Raw genomic sequence first — 18,000 nt, 5'->3', positions numbered from 1 at the left:
TTAAGCACTTTCTGCTTAATCAGCCCTAAGTTCTCACTGGAAGGACAGATTGTGAAGCTGAGGCTCCAAGACTTTGGCCACCTCATGAGAAGAGAAGACTCCCTGGAAAAGACCCTGATGTTGGGAAAGATTGAGGGCACAAGGAGAAGGGGATGACAGAGGACAAGATGGTGGGACAGTGTTCTCGAAGCTACCAGCATGAGTTTGACCAAACTGCGGGAGGCAGTGGAGGACAGGAGTGCCTGGCGTGCTTTGGTCGATGGGGTCACGAAGAGTCGGACACGACTAAACAACAACAAGCACTTTCTGCGCTTTTAGCAGCATGCGCTGTCCATCCACAACACCACAGACAAATGCTCATGAAAGGGGAACCACCACCACATATTGAAGAGGGCTTGAGGCATCTGCATAAGGAAAGGGCAACTCTTACTTCTCCCATGAGCTCAGCATGAACTTTGGAAACACCGTAGATTGTCCTTGGCCTCTGGATGCAGAGATCGGGAGTTGGGTTCCTAGGGGACGTGGGTCCAAATGCTCCAATTGTGCTGGGGACAAAGAGTCTCAAGCTGTGCTCAGCAGCAATATCAAGAATGTTGTGCAATCCTGGGAACAGCAAACAGAGTTATCAGGCTTGAAACCAAGCGTTAACACTCCCAGAGGGAGGCAGGAACAGCTAAACAAACAATATGAAGCAAGCTGACATCTACCGGTGATATTCACAGATCTTGCCAAAGGGACATTGGCTTCTCCAACGGCGCTGAGCAAAGCGCTGTAATGAAACAGCCACGTAATCCGGTTGTTCACCACTATCTCACGGAGGTTCTTGTAGTCCAAAATGTCAGAGTAGATGAAAGGGCCTAAGAGGAGGAGGAAGGTGAAAGCATGAAGGTAAGAAGCAGCGTAAGAACCTACACTGCATGTGTAACGAACTTCATACACATGTCTGTGCATCCTTTCATGTACATACAGAACGATCCATTACAAACAGGCGCAAAAATGTTTTGACCATGATGTTGTGCACCATCAGTTGTGCACATTAATCAGCAGGTGTCCATGGCAGTCACCCCCAAACGTACATACATCTACTGCAATAGCAGCTAGGCCAAATTTGACACTCGTTTCAGTTGACCAAGGCACTGTTTGAAACAGCACAAGAACTGCAAAACTGATTTCGCCAGAGACCTTCAAAGTATAAAAAAGATGAGTGCATGCACAACAAAGCTAAGGACGACATAACTACAGCATCTCCAGCTCTTGAAAAGCTATGCACTGTTCACAGAGCCAAATCTCATTTGATGCAAGCATTTGTCTTTGTTTGAGCATCCATTTGGAAGATCTTTTTGCTTTGATCAGTTTCCTTCTGTACCAGGAAAATACCACTGACAAGGCAAATTGCATGGCGAGATTTAGAGAAAAATGTATCAGGCATATGAGAAAAATGTATCCCACCACACCGTATACAAAACTAGAAGCTTGGTTAAACTGGTTACTTCATTTTTTGTGTGCTGTGATAAGCATGCAAGGGATCTATAGCTAGCACTAAGCTGGCCTGTCAATGCTGCTTGTATAACTACTGAAGAGTAGGTTAAAATCTAGAGCTGCATGCATGGAATACCACACAGGATTTTCTTACATGCCTGGGGTCACTATGATAAAGGTTTACAATATGCCCTAAGCTGGAACCAGACAATAGCTTTTAAGAAAGGTAAAAGGATGATAAAAACATTGTTTTCCACTGGAATACACACTCATTTATTTTTCCTGCCATTGGCAACTGTCAAACAGGATTTGCAAGGTTTTGAAGTACTGCAATACCCTGTGAACCAAAAGCAACAGTGGAATGAGTGAGTATACCACAAATTGGGATGTCTCTTCATTCCACTTTTCAACTCTATTGCCTCTCTTCAAAGCAGAACATCACACTGTTGCCTGTTCAGCATGATTAGATACGGCATACATTTAATGTACAGATGTCCTTTGGTTCGTTTACTATTTATGTTCACACAGAAATAAGCGAGTCAATTCAATTGCTGTTGCACTAGCATCAACACAAACCCTTTCTAGTTATACTGCATACATGTTGGCTTTGTTTTATGGAAAATATGAAAATTGTTGAGCAAAGATTCTTTCAAAATACATTCACCATTATTTTAATATGCCAGATGCCTATTTTTAGGCTTAGGTCAGCAAATTCAGATGAACTGGAAGAAACAGGAAGGTGAGATATAGCATATAACTAAGTTTTCAAGATCCTTTGTCAAAGAGGATCACTGCTGCTGGAATGTAATCATAGTGTGGCTCTCTCATCATAATCTGGTCACTTACCGCTATGAAAGACATTATCAGGGGGCTTCCTAATATCTGATAGGATTACATTGTTCTTTCCAAAGCGTTTTCTACAGAAGACAGAAAGATTAGACTCAGAACAGCTCTTCTGAATTCATTTTAATTAGCACGATAGGTTCTGGACAAGACTCTTTGAACAGAACTAGTTTTGCTAGGTGATGTGCCTTCTAGCCCAAAGTTCCTGCACTCTGAAATAGCAGCATCGACAACCCTCCTGCATCAGAAAACATCAGCCGACAACATATGGATTCAGTTTTGTGATCAACCCAGATCAGTGTACAATGCAATCTCCATTGCCTCCCTGCTTTTCTTCCCCGGGCACAACTTTAGGATTGTGAATGAGATGTGCCTGATTTTCACCTTCTAACTACAAGTAAATGTGATCATTCATGGGAAATCTTAACCTGTATCTTCAAAAAGGGCACCAGAACTTCTAGTTGTAAATAGAAATTACAGCTTACCTCAAGAGCTTAGCAAGTCCTACTCCAAGTTGGCCAAGTCCCCCTACAAAACAAGATTAAATGTTTACAGCACCTGAAATGTTATGCCTTTATAACACCACAAATAAAAATACTTTATGTTCTGCAGAGACTAGAACTTTAGACATAAACTCAATTAACAGAAGCCATCAAAGGAAGCTACAGATGGGTTATTTTCTTTAGTGACTTTGACCTGCACAAGAATGACCTGTAGCGTACTAAATCCTCAAACCTCAAAATTGCTACCTCACAAAACATTGGCATTTCAAGAGGGCTTTGGTTCAAGAAAGAAGTGGCAGATGATCCATCATCTACAATAATCAGATGGAAGCTGAACCCTCTTTTTCCAGGGCTACATTTGGAGCAATGCTCCTGTTCTCAGTGGTCTGGAGTGAGGTAGAATGGACAGGCCTATGTGTACAAGGGGATAAGGGCTCCAAGATGGTTCACAGTGTTTCTCTAAACCAGTATTTACATATAATCAGATGAATATCAATACAGGTGGCCTGATACAAAGAAATACAAACAGAACAGAGGAAATCAACTGCAGAGTACTGCTTAACAGCAGACTGACCTGTAATTAACACCCGTGGATGGTCCGATTCTGAGAACGACACTGAGTGAAAGCTGGCGTCTGAAGCTACTTGCCGTGGTGAGAAACCAAGACACCTAACCGGCACAACAGCAACTTGACAGCCACAGCCAGGTTTCTGCAGCACCTGCTTGACAGCTCGGCTCAAGCTCCTCATGGCTGGCATTTTTCAAGGCTGTTGGAAGAAAAGGAAATTTCACGGTCAATAATAAGAGGTTCCACAAGCAGTCATTTTTCATAAGCGCTTCAGAAAAACCAGCTCTGCCTGAATTACCCAACGATTCAATAGCTACAATGGGAGTACTCATATATGCTCAGTAGAGCTGCTGGTCGGTGGTACACAGAAGTCATGGCTAGTATCTATGTCAGGCATCCCCAACTTTCGGCCCTCCAGATGTTTTGGACTGCAATCCCCATCATGTTTGACCACTGGTCCTGTTAGCTAGGGATCAAGGGAGTTGTAGGCCAAAACATCTGGAGGGCTGCAGGTTGGGGATGCCTAATCTATGTCCTGTATTGAAGGCAGCATGTCTCTGAATAACAGTTGTTAGGGAGAGTGTTACTGCATTGAGGTCCTGCTTGTTGACTTACCACAGGAAAAGACTGCAGAGCTAGATGGGCTTTTGGTTCTGATCCAAGATGGCAACTCTTATGTTCTTAGCATGTGCTTTGCATATATGTGCTTTGCATGTGCTTTACATATGTGCTATGCACATAGGAGTCTTTCCAGGAAACCATAGGAAAATGCTGCCAGTCACAGACAATACTCATGTAACACAGTTTACTATGTGCCCAGAATACTGGCATGCCACTGTCAGAAAGGGAAGTGCCTGAATCAACACAGGGCCAGCAAAAATTTGCTATCCCAATATGGCAATTTGCTTGAGGGGACTCCCTTGTTATAACTGTTTATTATAAAACAAATTGTCAGTTCTGACAGCTAATTTGCCATGTCTGCTGGTCTACACAGTCAAAGCCAACACCAGGGCTTTCCAATTTTTTTCATGTTGGTGACGCACTTTTTACACATGCATCAATTTGCCACACAGTAATTCAGTTTTACTAGCAAACCACAGGTTAAACTAACCTCTTTCCAGCCTGGGAGGAGCACGGGGATCATTTGCGCAACACACCTACGCACTGCAGCCAGCACATTAATGTGTCGCGACACACATTTGGAAAGCTCTGGTCTACACTATATAACAACACGGCATGCAATGAACTTCTCTTGCACAAGCCCCATTGAAATGAACAGCTGCTACAGAACATCATATTATTTCAGGGACTACATTAAATTTGTACCATGCTTTTCCGCAACCATCAAGTTTTGCACACCCTACTTAACTCAGTAGAGCATGAGACTCTTAATCTCAGGGTTGTGGGTTTGAGCTCCATATTGGGCAAAGGATTCCTGCAATCCAGGGGTTAGACTAGATGACCCCTGTGGTCCCTTCCAACTCTACAGTTCTATGATTTTATGAATCAGTTAAGATTAGCTTTGATTGTAAGAGAACACTGTATAATGTTGAGACCAGAATGAAGACCAATAATAATTCTTCACTGATGTAATAGAATAGCATAGACACTTTTTAAAAAAAAATCACAATACATCACTGCAGTAAAAATAGAAATCATATTGCATACTAATCATATTTCTATCATAAATTCCTGCTGTTCAGCATGAGGCATACTTTTGAAACTTCCAAGTAACAAACGCACGCACAACACAGTATTAAGTACCATTCCTGATGGCTTGCTACCTAATGTTACAGCTTCTTGAAGGCAGCCAGAATCAGCAAGGTCCTAGCTACACCTGTTGTCTATAAATCTAGTGCAGAGGGGTTAAGAAGGCTGACTGCAGGCTCATGCAATTCATTAAATTTGCAGTACCTTTCCTCACAACCATGCAAGGAAATAGGGATTCAATTAGAGAGAACACACCTATTACAAAATATATACCATTTTCTTGTACACCCCCCCAAACCACAAAGTAAAATCTTGCTCAGCCTAACTTCACTTTAATAAGCGCTCAAAGCTTACGGTTAATAAAGCTCAGCCAGAAATAAATTAGTGAGACGCATACATTGTGGGGGTGGGGAGGTAAAAGGCCAGACCTCACACTTATTGACACATTTAAAAAATAATAAATAATAAAGATCCCCCCCCACACACACACACCTCACACTGCAAGGATATAGCTGTCCAGGGGTCCTTTACCTTTACCTAGTCAACAAGTGTTCCATCTAGCTAGATGGCCAGTCTAGAAGTAAAGGGTAATTGACAGCTGAAGTCAGGCTAGGGTGAAAGCTTCACAGTCATCTTGGGGTGCCAAGTTCTTCCCCCATGATGACTGTCAGTCTGGAGTTCTTAATGCCTTAGTATCCCCCAGCTGTTAAAAGAAATCGATCATTTGACCTCCTTCATCTGTTTGCAAATGCATATCAGAATGTTGCTCGTCTTTTGGGGGAGACTGTGCACCGGGTGCCCTGAAAGTCTAATTTCCATCCATTATGCCTCTGGAGTTTTCTAATACTGAATGTGACTTTCAAAAAAGGTTGCTCTTATCCCATGTTTTTCTTCATTGTAAAAGGCAGAGTTCTAATGCCCTACTGACCTAAGATCCTAAACCTCTCTTTACTCTAGCTTTTGATACCTGAGCTTCATATTTTTAGGACTTGCTTTGTTTCTGTGTTGTTGAAGTGTTTTAAACATCCTATTTTAATTGTTGTAACCTGCCCTGGGACCTTGGAGAGGACGAGAGCTAATGATGGCTATTTGACTCTCTCAGCATCCAGTCAGAAATCCATTCTTCACACTCACACAGTTCATAATTGATTACATTATATTGGGGGATTAGAAAAGGGCATTAAAGTGCATCAATAAGGTTAAAAGCTACACACCTTCTAAAGTTGATATACATGAATACAAGAACACACATTATACTCTCAGAACTTACATAAATCCTCACATCACCAACTGACGGAAACTACTACTTTTCATGTAGATCAGTAATAGTGCTAAGCCTTAGCACTTGAAAGAAAAATGACATCTGTATCTGGTTATTAAATTCTGCTGACTGCAACATACTGACTGGGTCCCATTTAGCATCTAAGAGAAGCCATCAAACTAGAGATAATTCATTTATTCTAAATGCAACTGAATTTTTTTCCTAAAAAGCAAATCTTTAAACAGTGTCTTCCTTCTTCCCAATACAATAAGATTTTTTTTCTCATCTTACCTTCCCCTTTTTTGCCAGTGGCTTTGCAAAGCAAGAAGGAAAAGAAGAGGGGAGAGACATTTATAGGGCACAGCCTCTCTCCGTCAAGCCAATTGGAGTTCTTGAAAGAGTGGGAGTTGCCCATTACACAGAAAAAGGGTGTGCTGGAGAACACATGGTATCAGCACAAAACACACATCATAACCCAGGTTGTTTGATTTAAAAATAGCGTCGCCACACAATGGGTACAAAACTTTGAAGACAAGAAGCAACAGCAACGCTGCTTTTCTAATAATACCAGGCCTGCTTGCCTGGTTCACTGGATTAATACTTTATCCTAAATTAACTCCTGCCGACTATTGTTTTAATGGAAACTATCCACAGTGGCAACTTGAGGTAATGGTACTATAAACTGGATTTGTTTGGCTTAAAAAGATAGATAGATTAAAAACTCTCCAATAGTACTTCAATTTACACAACTGGTAAACTAAAAAGCCTCCAAGGTTTAGTGTGGAATGATGATGATGATGATAATTTATTATTTAATAATAATAATTTATTATTTATACCCCGCCCATCTGGCTGGCTTTCCCCAGCCACTCTGGGTGGGTGGCTTCCAGCAGAATATTAAAATACAATGATTCATCCAGTATTAATAGCGTCCCTAAACACACACACACACACACACACACACACACACACACACACAGTATATATAAGAATATAAGATGGATCACAAAGTATGAATGGTGGGGCTTTTTTTTTTTACACTTAATACTTAAATTTATTAACACAAACTTGATGGATCAATGGTGTGACTCATCAGTACCAGGCAGTTTCCTATGTTCTAAAAACAAAGTTATGTAAGCCTTACTGCTGGCAGATAGGTAATAGAAGTAATACTCTCTGGCAGCAGCGTGACAGATCTCCAAAGTGATAACGTAACCTAGGCACCTGCTACGCACACAGAAATCAAGAACATTTTGCATAAATTGGCAGCCCTCAGGTTCATTCAGCAACAATAAGGCTATTCAGAGAGAGTTAGGGACCCTGGAGGTCTTATTTTGCTGTAATTAACAAATTTAGGGGAGAGGGTAGCAATTTGGAGCATGAAATCAATAGAAGGCCTCTAAAGAAAACTGAGGAACTGTACTATGACCCACCAGTTAGTTTTCTACAGAAGAAAACTGGTAGCAATAAGCATGCTTTTATGAAGAGTAACTTAATGTACCGTGTAGTCTGGTCCTTAGGTAAGCTGAATTGAAGCTTTTAAGAGCTGTAGATTCCAGTGAACAAAATGGGAAAACTAGAGATCGTGTTAGATCAATCTACTGTAATTCTTTCACTGGTGTACTTAAAAGCTGTCCAATTAAAGTTAAACACACTGCTATTTGGAGAAGCCATCCAAAGGGACAATCTTCACACCCAAAGTTTTCAGCACTAGAAAACTGCAAGTTAGCCCTGCAACAAAATGTTGCAGTGTGAAGTACTCCTTTTCAGGGTTCCACATATCCAACTCCCCACCTGGCATTCCGCCCCCCCCCCAAAAAAAAACACCTCCTCTCACACATAGCATTTTCAGTGCTCACTGAGTTGTTTCGGGAGGTCTCTCCTGTTAGGGGTTTCCACCTTTTTCTATTCCGCTTGCTATTTCTGCAAGCGTCAGGGCTCCCCTGAACTTGCCAATACCTCCCTCTTGTGCCTGGATGGTGCCATTTCTGCTACGAATGAATTGGCAGTCAGGAAGAAGTTCGCAATTTGTGCAGACTCTGCTACTGAGCAGAAGTCACCAACACTGCACCTGCCAGTGTCCACAGAGGATCCAAACTCTGAGGTATCATTAAAAAAAACCCAGAGCCCTCCTAGAAAGAAAATTAAGCAAATTGTGCAAGCACTCGTCTAATATTTATTATTATTTTTATTATTATTATTAATTATTTTGGTGAAACGGCCAGGCAACAGGAATCCCTGGGACCTTAAAGAGCTGTTTCCCCCTCTGCTTTACTGCCCTTTTCCATTTTCTAGTAGTCCTTGGAATCTCCATATTTTGCACTTTCTGGGGATCAAAAAATTTAGAGGAGGAGGAGTGGAGAGGAACTGACAGGATGCATTTCATTCCACTTGCAGAGACATAGGGATGACAGTAGAAGTGAGAAAGCCACATTCAGCCAACCTTCTCTTCTACGTTCTTTTACAAGGGAAATATAATTTCCAAATGAAATTGAAAGACCTACATTGGCTCCCAGTACGTTTCCGGGCACAATTCAAAGTGTTGGTGCTGACCTTTAAAGCCCTAAATGGCCTTGGCCCAGTATAAAGAGAGTCTCCACCCCCATCGTTCTGCCCGGAGAAGCGAGAAGCCAAGTTACAGGGAACCAGGCAGAGGGCTTTCTCGGTAGTGGCACCCGCCCTGTGGAATGCCCTCCCACCAGATGTCAAAAACTACCAGACTTTTAGAAGACATCTGAAGGCAGCCCTGTTTAGGGAAGCTTTTAATGTTTAATAGACTATTGCATTTTAATATTTTGTTGGAAGCCGCCCAGAATGGCTGAGGAAACCCAGCCAGATGGGCGGGGTATAAATAATAAATTATATTATTATATTATTATTATTATTAATTATTATTATTATTAATTTATTATTATTATCATCATCTCCTTAATTGATGGAGAAGTGTTGCAAAACCCACCCCACCCAACATGCTGTAAATGATCAGAGAATGCAAGAACGTTGTTCAATGGCTTTTTCCTCAAGCAAAATAAAATATTTTGTGCACCGCCCTTTTTAAAAAACAAAGCCTGCATGGGACTGTGTGGGGATTTCTTTATCAAAAACACGACAAATTAACTCTTCCCAACTGCAATCAAGTACTTACTTGGGCTGAATTGTACCCTACATTATTTGGGGGCGTGGGTGGCGCTGTGGTCTAAACCACTGAGCCTCTTGGGTTTGCTGATCGGAAGGTTGGGGGGGTTCATATCTGCACAATGGGGTGAGCGCCCATTGCTCTTTCCCAGCTCCTGCCAATCTAGCAGTTCAAAAGCATACCAGTGCAAATAGATATACAGTATATAGGTACTGCGGTGGTGGGAAGGTAAACAGCGTTTCCATGCTCTCTGGTATTCGTCATCATGTCCTGTTGCGCTAGAAGCGGGTTAGTCATGCTGGCCACATGACCTGGAAAGCTGTGGACAAACACCGGCTTTCTCGATCTGAATTGAGATGCGTGCCGCACCCCATAGTCACCCTTGACTAGGCTTAACCGTCCAGTGGTCCTTTACCTTTTACCCATGTCATTATTGTTGCAAGGCAATTTTAGACTAGACATATCCATTTAATAAGAGGATTTCATTTTTAACTTCTTGGCAGCACTGAACAGTGTGCAACGTCACTCCCATGTTTACGCAGATTCTCACTTTTATGTCTTTAGATCTATTACAGCAAGTTCCTTTCCTGGAATTGCTTTTAACACTGCAATGCCCATTTTGATTTCAAGGCGCTCTTAAATTACAACCCATAACTCTTAGCTCATGACAGCCAAGTGCTAAGTTAACCTCTGGCTCACACACTGCATTGAGCAATATAGCTTGTGCAGCAGTTACTACGCACTGCCTGCAGCACAGTTAGTGGACGATTTATGGGCCTCCCATTGCCTCTTCAGCTACTGCAGGAATGGAGTACTGCTGCAGCAACACGTGCAAGGACTTTTTAAAAAAAAATGCTGACGAAATAGAAGTTCAGAAGAAAGTGAAAGACAAACATTGGAATTGAACATTTAAGTGGCACTGAAATGAAATGCAGACCATGATGCGTTTTATTTCTGGAAGGCGGCAGGCAGAACCTTTGCTATTAATTTCCATGCAATTTGATACCTGAACTTTGCAGAACTTTCGCAAAGTGCAAAATCAAGCATACAGTGGTACCTCGGGTTAAGAACTTAATTCGTTCTGGAGGTCCGTTCTTAACCAGAAACTGTTCTTAACCTGAGGTACCACTTTAGCTCATGGGGCCTCCTGCTGCCACGGCACAATTTCTGTTCTCATCCTGAAGCAAAGTTCTTAATACGAGGTACTGTTTCTGGATTAGTGGAGTCTGTAACCTGAAGCATCTGTAACCTGAAGCGTCTGTAACGAGAGGTACCACTATAGTTTGTTTTCTCTTTTTAAGCCCACATTCCCAGAACGTTCGCACTGCTATCTCAACAAGTCTTCACTGGCTTAGTCATGTACACAGAACAGAAGGTGACAGGATCCCCAAGGACATGCTATGCAGGGAGCTGGCTTCAGGGAGTAGGCCTGTTGGCAGACCAACTCTGTGTTACAAAGATGTAAGCAAACATGACATGAAGGCTGGCAGCATAAACCCTGCCGTGTGGGAATCCCTTGCGGACAACCGCAGTGCCTGGAGACAGACAGTCAGGTTGTGTATCCACAGCAGGGACCAGGAGAAGTGACCGCAGGGATGATTGCAGAGAGAAGAAACGCCATGGTGCATCTGCAGCAGGACAACTGGACACCTTGATTTGACCCTGCTGCAACAAAACATGTTTCTCCCTTTCCAACAGTTTGACTTCATCCCCATTGGTGCACTCTCCCATTGTCTCTTGGGATAGACAGTTGCCACCTCGCATTTCCATTAAAGGCATCAGCCTCCTACAGCACAACAGGATGCCACGTTGAATGCAATCCAGAAAAAGGTGGTTGTGCCCTCATCCTATTAAAATGAGTGTAATTTAAATTATTAACTAGGAACTTGATAAAGTGGGACTTCAACACAATTAACTACAGTACACACATATTTTTTGCACCTTTTAATGGCAAACTCTGGAATGTAAGAAGAAAACTCCTTCTCCTCTGCACCTGCACTATAAATATTCTAATTGGGAAGCTACAATTTGCCCTAGGTTCTTAACGCATATGTTTGCAGTTGGGGGGGGGGGGAGATGAGGAAAGTTGGTATTAGCATTATGCAACTCCCTCTGAAAACAAAAGTTTCACCAACATGAGGAGTGACCCTCATGGCCTTGTTAAGTCATTGCCTCACCTCACCTTGAGGACACGAGATGAAAATTGTAAGGTATTGTGTAAACGGAATAGTATTACAGAAATAATCCTCTTTCTACACTGGGTGCCCAAATAGGCCAGGGAGAAATAAAGGTGGTTTCCTTTCTTTCTTAAAAAAAAAAAATGAAGAGAAAAAGCAATAGCTTTCCCAAAATGCCCAAACAGACTACAGGCTACACATGTACATTGCTCTCCTGTGATCATGCTGCCTCAGCAGCAGAAAGCACCATAAAGTACCATGCAGGCAACCCTTATGGATCAAGTTTATACTGTATAGGGAAAGAAGTTGACGTGGGTGGCGCTGTGGGTTAAACCACAGAGCCTAGGACTTGCCGATCAGAAGGTCAGCAGTTCAAATCCCCGTGACGGAGTGAGCTCCCGTTGCTTGGTCCCTGCTTCTGCCAACCTAGCAGTTTGAAAGCACATCAAAGTGCAAGTAGATAAAAAGGTACTGCTCCGGCGGGAAGGTAAACGGCATTTCCATGCATTGCTCTGGTTCCCCAGAAGCGGCTTAGTCATGCTGGTCACTTGACTCGGAAGCTGTATGCCAGCTCCCTCCGCCAATAAAGTGAGATTAGCGCCACAAAACCAGAGTTGGTCACGACTGGACCTAATGGTCAGGGGTCCCTTTACCTTTACTGCTTGCCTGCCTTCAGCCTTGGGCAGTACAGTACAGGAGAAGAGTCCAGCTGAGGGGAGTGTATGAGACCTGTGCCCAGGCCCCTGACTCCATTGGATTCTTAAAGCTCCAAGGGGACCCATGAGCACTTACACACACACTTGCACGCACGCACGCACACACACACACACCAGTTTAAAAGGCCCTTGGAGGTGAGAAAAGCTTTTGGGGAAGCATGCTTTCAAATGTACTCCCACATCCCTGGACCAATTCCCTCCCCAGGAAAGACAACACTAGATTTCCTGCAGCCTCCTCTTTCAAGGGCTGGCTACTATGGAGGAGGAGGAGGAGAATGTGAGCAAGGAATAGTCCATGCATCCAACTGGGAAGGCAGGACCCACAGCAGCAAGGGAAATAAATTAGCCAAAGGTTTCAAAGGGAGATGAGCTTCATACATCTTACTTGCTGCCCTTCACATCTGCAGCCAATGTAAAAGACTTTTTCTCTGTACAAGCATAGAAGCAATTTGACCACATGGGATGGTGCTACTTAGCTACCAGCTGGACCTCAGGATGGAGAGAGACAAAGTCAGGCATGATGCAGGTGGTGATAACATCTTGGCCGCCAGGTTATTGAGAAAAAGGAAGTGAACTTAAAACAGGTTACCATTTGCCCTTTAAGCTACTCTCTGAGAACTTTTAACTTTTTGCACTAATTTAACAGCAATTTGGTGCATGGGTCAGTCCTCATTAACTGCTGCTGTGTAGAGGCAGGCAAACAGATTCTACTCAGGCCAAGAGGGTGTTTCAGGATGTGAAGAGAGAAACTGAGCATGCTGCAAACACCAGTGATGCACTGGTGTCTGTGGGGGTCACCCCAAATGTATCGATTTGGTGTCTCCCCTTCTGGGACACCATTAAAGGTAAAGGGACCCCTGACCTTTAGGTCCAGTCATGACCGACTCTGGGGTTGCGGCGCTCATCTCACTTTACTGGCCAAGGGAGCCGGTGTACAGCTTCTGGGTCATGTGGCCAGCATGACTAAGCCGCTTCTGGCGAACCAGAGCAGCGCACGGAAACGCCGTTTACCTTCCCGCCGGAGCGGTACCTATTTATCTACTTGCACTTTGATGTGCTTTCGAACTGCTCAGCTGGCAGGAGCAGGGACCGAGCAATGGGAGCTCACCCCATTGCGGGGATTTGAACCGCCGACCTTCTGATCGGCAAGTCCTAGGCTCTGTGGTTTAACCCACAGCGCCACCCACATCCCTCATGGGACACCATTAGGGAACAAGAACTGTGACCCTGCAAAAGTGGCAGAAGGACTTTCAGTGACAGGTACGGGAGGGAGAGAGAGAGGCTAACCTGTCTGGGAAGGTCTATTATGGGGCAGGGAAAATAAGGCCAGAGAAGTACATGCACTTGTACAGCATTTCTGCACTTTACACTTATCTCACTGTTGATTTGGTATGAATAATCTTCTAAGCCTCTGGCTTAAGCCTCATCCCCTACTGAAACAGAGCCTAAAGCCAGATCCACAACATAAATTTAAAGCACATGAGTTCTGGGAACTTTAAGGGTGCTGGGAATTGCAACTCTGAGAGGGAAACTACAGTTCCCCAATATTCTTTTGGGGAAAAGTGATGTGTTTTAAATGTTAATGGAACACACATGCCTTCTGCCACCTCCAGCTCCCAACATATTAAATTTTCAAGACCGAGCACCTCAGGGCAGGGACCCACACTTTTTGCCTCTGCTCTGTAAAGCACCAGGAATAAGAAGGATTGCAACATGAAGGACTGGGAGTGCTATTCAGCAAGCAAGGTAGGTCTGCTTAAAAATAATAACCAAAATAAATCAGCATAGAAGATAAAATAAAATGCCACCTGGAAACATATCAGGGAAGAAAGGGGTTTGCTGATTGTTGTTTTTTTTTAAGGGAGGGCTAAGATTTTTCAACCAAAACAAAACAGCATAGATAATAAATTTAAATAAAATGCTATTTCAGTACATTTGCTGCTGAGACAGAGAGATTGAGATTGCTGAAAAATCTTAGTCATTCCATTGGGAGGGAAAAACAGAGGAGTTTAATAAGATTACACCACAAAAAAGCCAGCCAAGAAAACAAAAACCCTTTGTTCTTTCCTTTTTGAAACTTACCACTTTACACGGATCTTTGTTGTTAGCCACCCTAGAAATACTTTACAATTATTATTAATTTCATGTCTGTACCACTTCTAATTAAAAACAAACCAAAACCCCAGCATCAAAGCAGTTTACAACCTACATTAAAGCATCTAAGAAAACAACCCAGGATAAAACATAACAGAAGAAAGTCAAGTATAACGCATACATGCAAAATGCATTCTTGTTCTGTGTGTGCGTGTTTAAGGAAAAACACATAAATGTATCCAATAAATGCCCAGGAGACAGTGGAGGTTTGATGGAAACCAGAGCAGCGGGTGGAAGAGATGAGGCTTTCCTCTGAGCATGTGCAGAGATCCTCTCCTAACTCCCCCCCCCAAAAAAAACCTTTAAATTAATTGAGGTGGATCCTCTGGGGTCCCACCACGTCGCTGGTTAAGAAAATAAGGTATTTTGAAAACTCGAGTATTCGGTTTTTTTATTATTGTGTTCTCGTTTTGTATTTTTTTTTCTGTTGCGAACCGCCATAACAACAAAATAAAATAAAATAAAATAAAATAAAAGGAGAGAAAGGAGGACAAAGGACGGTTCTGAGGAGAGGAAATAAATACGCGCTCCCTCACTCACCTGCTTTCTTTCTTTTTATTTTCCCCCCTCACACGCGACCAAATCCTTCCCGCTCCTCCTCCGCCGCCGCCTCACGACCCACCTGACGCAACGACTCCGGCACCTGCCCTTATATAGCCTAGCGCCGGCTCGCGGCGAACCGCCCTCCGGCTCCCGCCTCCTGATAGGCTGGTGTCGGGCCGCCGCCTCCCTCCCCCGCCGCGCCTCCCTCGACGTAGCGGAGGCAAAGCGGCCTCGGCCAATGAGGAGCGCCGCGGCGGCAACTGCCGAGCCGCGCGGGGTTACTATGGAAACCGCTTGGCGGCGGCCTAGCAGAGGAGGCGCTGCTAAAGCGAAGGCCGGAGCGGGAGTGACGTCACCCCCGCACCTGCCGCGTCAGCGCCTTCTCATGACGTCATTCGTGAAGGTTTATAAAGGCAGGAATACATGGAAAGGCTTGGGTGGGTGGCAGACAAAGAGCAAAACTGAAGCGGATCCAAGTTTAGCATTTCTTACAACCTAGAAGCTCAGCATTTAGGAAGGATATGCGCCTCCCCCACAAAGGGTCATCTGACCCCCTGCAATGATGGAAAAGTCCTGACAGAAGGGAATCTCCTTCCTTGTAACTTGAAGCCATTGCTTCTGGTCCAACCTTCTGGTCCAACAAGCGTGCTCCATCCTGCATGAGGCAGCCCTTGCGATATTTGAAGACGGCTTTCATATCTCCTCCCAGTCTCCTCGTTCCAAAACCCCAACTCCCTCAACCGTTCCTCATAAGGTTTGGTTTCCAGACCCTTGAACATCTACAATAGCATTAGCCTTTTTTGCTGCTGCATCACACTGTTGATTCATGTTAAGCTTGTGGTCTACCAAGTCCCCTAGATCCTTTTTGCAAGTAATACTGCCAAGCCAGGTGTTGTTGTTTAGTCGTGTCTGACTCTTCGTGACCCCCTGGACAAGAGCATGCCAGGTACTCCTGTCTTCCACTGCCTCCCGCAGTTTGGTCAAACTCATGCTGGTAGCTTCAAGAACACTGTCCCACCATCTCGTCCTCGCTTGTCCCCTTCTCCTTGTGCCCTCCATCTTTCCCAACATCAGGGTCTTTTCCAGGGAGCCTTCTCCTCACATGAGGTGGTCAAAGTCTTGGAGCCTCAGCTTTAGGATCTGTCCTTCCGGTGAGCACTCAGGGCTGGTTTCCTTCAGAATGGATAGGTTTGATCTTCTTGCTGTCCATGGGACTCTCAAGAGTCTCCTCCAGCACCACAATTCAAAAGCATCAATTCTTCGGCAATCAGCCTTCTTTATGGTCCAGCCCTCACTACCGTACATCACTACTGGGAAAACTATAGCTTTAACTATACAGGCCTTTGTTGGCAAGGTGATGTTTCTGCTTTTTAAGATGCTGTCTAGGTTTATCATCGCTTTTTCACGTCTAGGTTTATCATCGCTTTGTCGGCAAGGACAAAGCAGTGATCCATGAAGGAGAAGCCAGGTGTACTTCATCTTATATTTGTACAGCTAGTTTTTCCTGCCTAAGTGCAGAACCTTACATTTGTCCCTATTGAAATTCATTAGCTAGTTAGCTTGCGCCCAGTTCTCCAGTCTGTTGAGGTCATATTGAATCTGGATTCTGCCTTCATTAGCGACCCCTCCCAGTTTGTTGTCATCTGCTGATTTGATAAGCATTTTCTCAATTCCTTCATCCAAGTTATTTATAAAGACTTTGAACAACCAGGACAGGGCCTAGGACAGAACTCTGTGGGACTGGTTTAGAATGATCTCTGAGGCCACTCCTTTTGACAGCAGCTGCCAGAATCAGATTCTCTGCACCTTTCTGCAAGAGAGACTTTCTGGGCCAGCGCAGATCACAGATTTGTAGAGTTGGAAGGGACCACAGGGTCATCTAGTCCAACCCCCTGAAATACAGGGATCTTTCACCCAACATGGGAATCGAACCCAAAACCCTGAGATTAAGTCTCATGCTTTATTGAGTAAGATGAGTGCTGCTGCTACCAATTTAATGCTTCTGCAGATGTTGCAAACCATACTGTTGCAAACCATTGAAATTTCACAAACCATATAAATACCATGCTAATATAAACATAGGAATTGTGGTGAAATTTTGTGAACTGGTGAGGAGCTGGGGGCTGATTCTGGATGTGGGCCTACTTTTTGATGGGCAGGTGGGGGAGTTTGCAAAGAACAGAAACCAAAAGGAACCCAGAAACGCCATTGTCAGAGCCACCCGTCTGGTCCCAGCTCACAAGAGACCCAACTCCAATCCGGTTTATTTACAGAAAGTCTTTATTGAAGATCATGGTTGCGTTTACATTCCATCTTTGTGACTCTACGTCTGTAACGTTAGACCGCTGAAGTACCCTCTGAATCTGTACCGCCTCGGCACCAATTTAAGAGGCTTCTGCTGGACCACCTCTTCCTCTCTTTCCTTTTCCGCAGGGTCTTTCTGCCCCCCTGGGTTCCCCCTCGCCGGGACTCGCCCGAGGCTGAATCCTCTGACGCCTCCGCCCCCCTCCTTCTCGCTTTGGGGCCGGGCTCCTCCCCAGGGCTCTCCTCACTTCCGCGCGCCTCTACATTTGAACTTGGCGCGCGTACGTTGCTTCTGACCTTTCTCTCGACCGCTACACTGCTCCCGGTGCTACTCTCCACCCCCTCCGGCTGAGCGTCCTGCTCCGATCTCCTCCCCCTGTCTCCTTCTCGCTCTGCTCCCTCTGACACCCTGGTAACTCCACCCCCTTCACTCCGTTCCGGCTGAGAAGCCGGCTCCTGTGTCCAACTCCTACTGGGGCTTCTCCCTTCGCTCCCCTGCTCCTCCCTGCTTCCCCCTTGGCCTCCCTTTGGTCTGACCAGGGGGGCTCCCTTCTGGGAGTCCTCTGACTCACTGGACAGACTCATGGACGACCTTTGGTCATCGTC

The 18,000-nt window shown here is 44.4% G+C and overlaps 2 protein-coding genes across 4 annotated transcripts in view; both read right to left on the bottom strand.

Annotated features, from left to right (window-relative positions):
- Nucleotides 1-18,000, bottom strand: part of LOC309365793 (L-threonine 3-dehydrogenase, mitochondrial-like) — a 209,300-nt gene that overhangs the window by 6,819 nt on the left and 184,481 nt on the right. The window contains exons 1-6 of one of the 3 annotated variants that reach the window (XM_081904281.1): nucleotides 15,088-15,175; nucleotides 3,400-3,592; nucleotides 2,808-2,850; nucleotides 2,326-2,396; nucleotides 708-857; nucleotides 431-603 (exon numbers count right to left, since the gene is read on the bottom strand). In XM_081904281.1, the coding sequence (XP_081760407.1) occupies nucleotides 431-603; nucleotides 708-857; nucleotides 2,326-2,396; nucleotides 2,808-2,850; nucleotides 3,400-3,583 (621 nt within the window). In that variant the 5' untranslated portion in view covers nucleotides 3,584-3,592; nucleotides 15,088-15,175. Of the gene's footprint in view, nucleotides 1-430; nucleotides 604-707; nucleotides 858-2,325; nucleotides 2,397-2,807; nucleotides 2,851-3,399; nucleotides 3,593-6,655; nucleotides 6,791-15,087; nucleotides 15,176-18,000 lie in introns of those variants that run through there. The other 2 variants (XM_081904280.1, XM_081904282.1) reach the window with 2 other exon arrangements.
- The window catches only part of LOC309365574 (uncharacterized protein), an 87,616-nt gene that overhangs the window by 62,606 nt on the left and 7,010 nt on the right, over nucleotides 1-18,000 (bottom strand). The window lies entirely within an intron of this gene.

The sequence above is a fragment of the Podarcis melisellensis genome (assembly GCF_964234715.1).
Source record: "Podarcis melisellensis genome assembly, chromosome: 3".
Taxonomy (NCBI): domain Eukaryota; kingdom Metazoa; phylum Chordata; class Lepidosauria; order Squamata; family Lacertidae; genus Podarcis; species Podarcis melisellensis.
Note: the sequence above shows the minus strand (reverse complement) of the source record. Positions and strands in the feature narration are given on the sequence as shown.